The sequence below is a fragment of the Pelophylax lessonae genome (genome assembly GCF_965119305.1).
Source record: "Pelophylax lessonae genome assembly, chromosome: 3".
Taxonomy (NCBI): domain Eukaryota; kingdom Metazoa; phylum Chordata; class Amphibia; order Anura; family Ranidae; genus Pelophylax; species Pelophylax lessonae.
In genome coordinates, this window is record NC_138770.1 from 154,943,291 (window position 1) to 154,949,565 (window position 6,275).

Here is a 6,275-nt window from a genome sequence, read left to right on the forward strand (position 1 = left end):
AATCCTAAGCCAAGAAGTGTAAAACATAGATTGTTCAGGAAACAATTATTTATTTTCCAAACAATTTATCATCTGTCAAACATTTACATTTTTTTGGTTGCACAGCAATAGCTGGAGTGCCACCCTATCAATCCTCATATTGTCAACACTCATTTCTCCCCTGCAAAACTCTGACGTTTACTTGTTCTGTCGTTAATCTGCCACTATTATTACCATATACTCTGATGAAGGGGGTGCAGTTGACCCTTGAAAAGTGGTGGTTCGCTTTATAGTGTATTTTGTTAAAACATTAATTTATTATGTTGCAGCTTACTAGTCTTTAGATGTGTTGGTTGCATCAATTTTGTTTTCTTCAAGTATGTAACCCTGTACATAACACAATTCCTGTCCCTTTATGTGTATACTCATTTCACCATTGTATCCGTGGGGGCTTCCATTGTTATCACACAGACTGTACTTCAAACACATTGGGGTTGATTTACTAAAGGCAGATAGACTGTGCACTTTGCAAAGGGCAGTTGCACTCTGCAAGTGTAGTTGCTCCAGAGCTTAGTAAATGAGGTAAACCTTCTCTTCTCAAAGAATACCCAATCACGTGCAAGGAAAATGAAAAAGCGCTGCATTTTTGTTTGCATATGATTGGATGATGGAATTTAGCAGAGCTTCTGCTCATTTACCAAGCTGAGCGCACAGTGAAGTGCACAGTGTATTTACCTTTAGTAAATCAACCCCATTGTCTTTTGTTCATCTCCATGAAATTGATTGGACTAGAAATAAAATCCTTTGTGCTTTCCTTTATACTGACAGAGTGTTTTCTGCACTTGCTGAAAATGTTCTTAGCCTAAAAATTGAAAACTAACTACATCTAAAGACTAGTTTCTACAATATATTTCATTTTTGTTCTTGGAATTGGATAACGCTTTAAGTTGCCATCTGCTAGCCTCTTGCCTGTTGACTGGATAATGAATATGCAGAAGCCGACTGATGAGGTCACCTCAGTGGCTTCCAGTCCTGTAAGCACGTTTACAGTGTTCAACATTCAGCACTTTGCAACTGCAATATATTCTAGCTGGCTGACACTGCTAATCCCCCTGTCCTGTTGCAAGGAACTACAGAAAGTCAACATAAAAACATATTTAGGGTACTGTACATTTAATAGCTTTATTTAAAAACACATTTCATGATTTTTAAAACGACTGGAATAAAGAGTTGTTTTTTTGGCTGCAGTATAACAAATAGTACATATCAAATAGAGATGGTGAGAATCCCTTGTACTGCAAGCAACAGATAAGTGAAAGCTGAAAACTAAGGGCACCGAGCCACTAAGCAATACAAAAAAACTTGATGTAATTATTTAAAAACTGCTATATCCTCTTTTAGTGATATAGAATCATTTAACATTAAAGTACACCTGAGTTAGGAAGAATGTTTTATTTGCAAAAGGCCATTTTAACACATTTTTAAACTAAAGCATATGAACTTTTACAATCATAGGCCTGCGCACGGGTGTGTCAGATTTGCCTGGGCATACCCTAATCACCTTGTGCGCACTGGGCTTTTTTTCAGCCTTAACGGAGGTCTGCCACTTGCTACTATCACTTGCACAAACAAAAGGCCAGCTTCTGTGTGTACAAGTGATAGGCTCCATGGGGGAGCCTGAAGCCTTCCTGTCACATTATACCATCCCTGCTACTGACCCACAAACCCGGAAGTGCCTCCTTAACATCACAAAGACTACTCCTGGCTGTGACCCTCCTTCTACCTGCTCCTCATCTGAGTCTTGCTCTCACCTTCCTCTGGTTAGGCCCCACTGAATCCCTGTTCTCTCCCAGCACTCGTGCCCGGAGCCAGCTCCCGGTTGCCATTGTGACAGCTCACTGAAGTCTGGGGTAATCATAGGGGTATCGGGAGTGCAGACATCATGTTCAGAGCTTGAGGGGTCCCAATAGCAACCCTGCCCATGCTCCAGAGGTCCTGTGCTGCCTACCTGTCACATTACACCATCCCTGCTACTGACCCATGTCTGGAACCACCTCATTAACATCACAGAGAATGAGGGATAAACTGTAAGGCTACATACACATATACATTTTCAGGCATAAAATATGCCTAGCATAAAAAAAAAAAAACAAAATTTTCTTCCATTTCCAGGTAGGATGTACAGCCAGTCTAAATGAACAGCTGCCTCTGTACTTATGTGAACGTCAATGCTTCTCTGCATTGGAGTTTTACCCATGCATGTGCGTGCAACAAATGTTCCTGAAAAATGTCTGGAAAGTATGCGTGGGTAATCACCAATGCACAGAAGCATTGACGTTACAGGAATACAGACTTACAGTTATTCACTTCTACTGCCAGCTGTAAGTGGCACTACAAGGGTATTTTTTTTGTTGTAAATCCTGCAGTTGGTCTTTAAAGAAAACAATATTAATTATTTTATTGACTTCTTTAAAACACAAAAAATGCACAAAAAAATTATTAGTGGACCTCCTTAAACCTTTAGCCAGAAACTTGGCAGGTATTAGACATAAGCCAGATAACAGGCAAGAATACGTAAAAAGGCAAACTCCAGAATACCCAAATCATGTTAGTAGGTGAAATAAATATATCAGCTACAGGATGGTAACAGAAGGAAAGTCAGAAGGTAAAGTTGGTAACAGGAGGGCAGACAAAGATGGACAAGCAGCCTTTTTGATGAGAACATGCATCTTGTAGCTTCTGTGTTGTTCAAAAACACCACCTGAATATGATTCTATGCTCATGTGCTGTCTCTCTTTGCTTGACTCCTGAGTTCCAACTACTATTCTATTGCTGTAAATGAAGGTTCCAACACCACAGACTCTCCAGCAAGTGGCACCCATGCTGTTCCATTACTTATTCCCTGGCTCCTTTTCCTTTAGCCCCATGACCCTCCTTATAGCCATTAGCTGGAAAACATGATTCAAGAATTGCCAAGCTAGGTGAGAGATGGGAGCATAGACAGTAATTTAGGTCACTTTGACATAATTCAGTAATTTACAGGATCAGATGTAGGCCCAGGAATCATGCTTTCACTTGGTAAGTTTTTCTTTATGTTTTCCTTTGTTAGCCCAGTATATTGAGTCAATTGACTACAATCCAAAGCTGTATGTGTCTATAGACATAGGTAGTTATTACTGCTGTGGTTAAACCTCATTGAGGTAATTGAAGATGCAGAAGAGTCCTGAACACGTGAATAACTATGAATAAACAAACAATACAGTCTTCATTCCCACTAATGTTCTGCACCTAGGCACTGTATCTACTTTTCTCTCCTCCAGACACCCCGGAAATTATTGTTTTGCTTTGAACCCTTCATATGAATTTGAATGAAATCTCATTCCACTTTTTGGAAAATTTTGCATATAGATAGATAGATAGATAGATAGATAGATAGATAGATAGATAGATAGATAGATAGATAGATAGATAGATAGATAGATCAGTTGCTAACAGGTCATTTTTGATTCAGAGTGCATAATTTAGGCGCTATAACTAGAGATGAGGTTTCGGTTTGCTGTTAACATGGGTCTGAATAGAATCCTAAACATTTGAGGTTTGTGGACCTGGCAAATATATGTGCAGATTTGCCAAATTTTTTTTTCTTTGTTTTTATGCAGCAAGACCTCCCTCTAAAAAAATGTGTGCTTTTACGTCAGGAGTGATATTTTGGTGTTTTCATTTCTCTTGTTTTTTTGTTTTTTTTTGTTTGTTTGTTTTTTCCTTATATGTTGCTATGGCCCTTTTTTTTTTTCCAAAAAGATGGCCCTTTTTAACTGCTTTGCGCTGGCTCCTCCTGGCACTTTAAGAGGTTTTAGATGCCGGAAGGTGGGGTTTATGATCATGTGACTGCCATGATTGGCTGTCATGGTGGTCACATGATCAGAAAGCTTTCCGTTAGTCACAAGTAATTGTGCCAGGAGCGAGTTCCCAGCACAGCTTTGTCTGCAAACTTGTACACAAATATGCAGCCCCTCTGCACCAAGGCCCACCCACCGAGAGGCCGCATATTTGTGTACTGTTAGCATCTAGGGGTTAAGTTTGGGGTGCATAAAGCTGAACATTTACTTATTACTGACCATCTGTTCTTGAGCCCCTGTTCACATCGGCGCACTTTGACAGGTCAAATTGCATGTCAAATTGCAGCCTATAGCCGTCAATCGGAGCGTCCTAGTTGGTGCAACGGTGACTTTGCTGTGCCGCAAGCGATTTCCAAAAGTAGTTCCTGCATTACTTTTAGTGACTTCAGGGGCGGTTTCAATAGATATCTGTGCATGAACCCGCAAAGAGGTCTTTCAAGTTGCCCCCAAAGTCCGGCTGAAATGCAGCTTTGAAACTGCACGAGTTCAGATGTTCAGTGTGAACGAGGGCTTAAGTTACCTTTTTTTTTGCAGTACACAGCTGTATCATGTGAAAGGAAAACAACTAAGTGCAAGAACAATGTGCATATAAACCTTCTCACTTTTTATCACTCACATTCACCGCCCTGCTCTATCCCTATAGATAAAATAAAAGTGGGGGGTAGGGCAAGAAATGTCCCCACCCATCACATATGGGACAAGTGACAGACAATAAGAAAAGTATGGGAGTGTAATGGTTTATTTATTTATTTATTTTTTACTTTTTTTCACAAGAAGTTTATTGGTATATCAAATAAATAGTGCTTTAGAACCGCAGCTTCTGGAAGAACCACTTGTTTTTGCCCGTCTTGTACCTTTCCTCAAATTTGACTTTGGCCTCCCTTCTGGCTTTCCGTTTCAGAGCTGGGTCCCTAAAAACATCTTTGTTCACCACAGCTTTTTCAAGAGGGATATCAACAGAGTATCTGGTTGGCATGAGGTGGTTGTGGTTGTACACCTTTACAAATGACTTGATCTTAGAATGCTTGGCGATTCTCTTTTTGCCCATAGTGGTGGTCACCTTACGAGGATAGCAATCAATGCCAGCAAACAGGGCGTGGCTGTACTGGCGGTCAGAGGTGCCATCATCAATGTTCTTTACAATGACTGCTTTGCGGCCTGCATAGCGTCCTGTTAAAACAAGGACAACTTTCCCTGGTTTCATGAATTTGCCCATTTTCGTTTCAACTCAATGGCCGCCCTGAAAAGAAAGGAAACGTAATGGTTTATTTTATACTTACCTGTGATTGGTGTACAGTATTTGAAATAGTTGCTCTGTCCAACGGTCCTGATATGAGGTAGCCCCCATAAAAGAAAAAAAAAAAAAATACGCCATTAATAATAGTTGACGGGGATTGAAGAGAGAAGCAGATCTGTGTATTTGAAATCCATACTGTGGATGGTAATGGAGATTGCTAGCGCAGCTGATAGAGAAGCCTGGATGAGACACTGCCTGTCTCTATCAGATGATCAGATGGTGCCTCAGCTCCTGCCTCTGTGGTCTCCAATGCTTCTTTTACTCAGCTTTCTTCTTCCTCACCGGCGCTGAGAACACTGATCTTCTTCCGGGTCAATCTCCACATCTAGTCTCTTCCTCTCGGCCTTTCATCGATGAGTCATTGGTCACGCCCCACGATGATGCCAGAGATATTCTAGGCCTTCCCTCTGTAGCTGGGACCTGCGCAGTTCAGCAGATGATGCACAAGAAGAGGTCTATCAAGTGGCCTCCTATGTTTGAATCCCCGTCCAGGACAAGAGACTCTGGATGTAGAAACTTACGGGGGAGAAAGAAGAAAATGATGAATGAACAACAATTTATTACTAATGATAATTTAATTTGTTTTCAAAATACTACAGATTCCATATCTGATACTTTGTTGCCTGAACAACAGACCTCAGAGATACATGACAATACTGTGGTTGCCATGGCTAATGATACCACACAAGCAGCTACTACTTCTGAGGCTATTGCAATTGATATAGTACCACAAAGTGTGGTTAACCCTTTGGTGCCCTCTATGAATTTGCCAAGTGGTAAGTCATTTGATTCCTCATTATTTAAAGATTTAGCTATGTCTATTTATTCTTTATTGTCTAAATTATTGCCTTCTGCTCCAAACGGGACACAACCTGCCAGTTTGGGGATTGCGTCAGTTTGGGGAGAAAGCATGTCAAATGTGGTTTCCCCTATTTTGCAAAATGTGTTGGCGTCTCCTCCAGTGCTAGCAGCCAGACCTTTGCATATTACATCCGCAATGCTGCCGGAAACTTGTATGAAAGAAGTCCTTTCATGTGAACTTTCACCTTTAGGGTTTCATCTTAATACAGCGATTAAAGAAAAAACATGGAAAGGAGAAT

General features: G+C 40.7%; 1 protein-coding gene across 1 annotated transcript; it reads right to left on the reverse strand.

Annotated features, from left to right (window-relative positions):
• Positions 1–4,683: 4,683 nt before the first annotated feature.
• Positions 4,684–5,128, reverse strand: LOC309548985 (large ribosomal subunit protein eL27-like; the record flags this gene model as incomplete). Its single annotated transcript, XM_082248921.1, has 1 exon — positions 4,684–5,128. Exon 1 carries the CDS (start codon positions 5,092–5,094, stop codon positions 4,684–4,686), a length of 411 nt encoding a protein of 136 aa, XP_082105047.1. The 5' UTR covers positions 5,095–5,128.
• Positions 5,129–6,275: the final 1,147 nt, after the last annotated feature.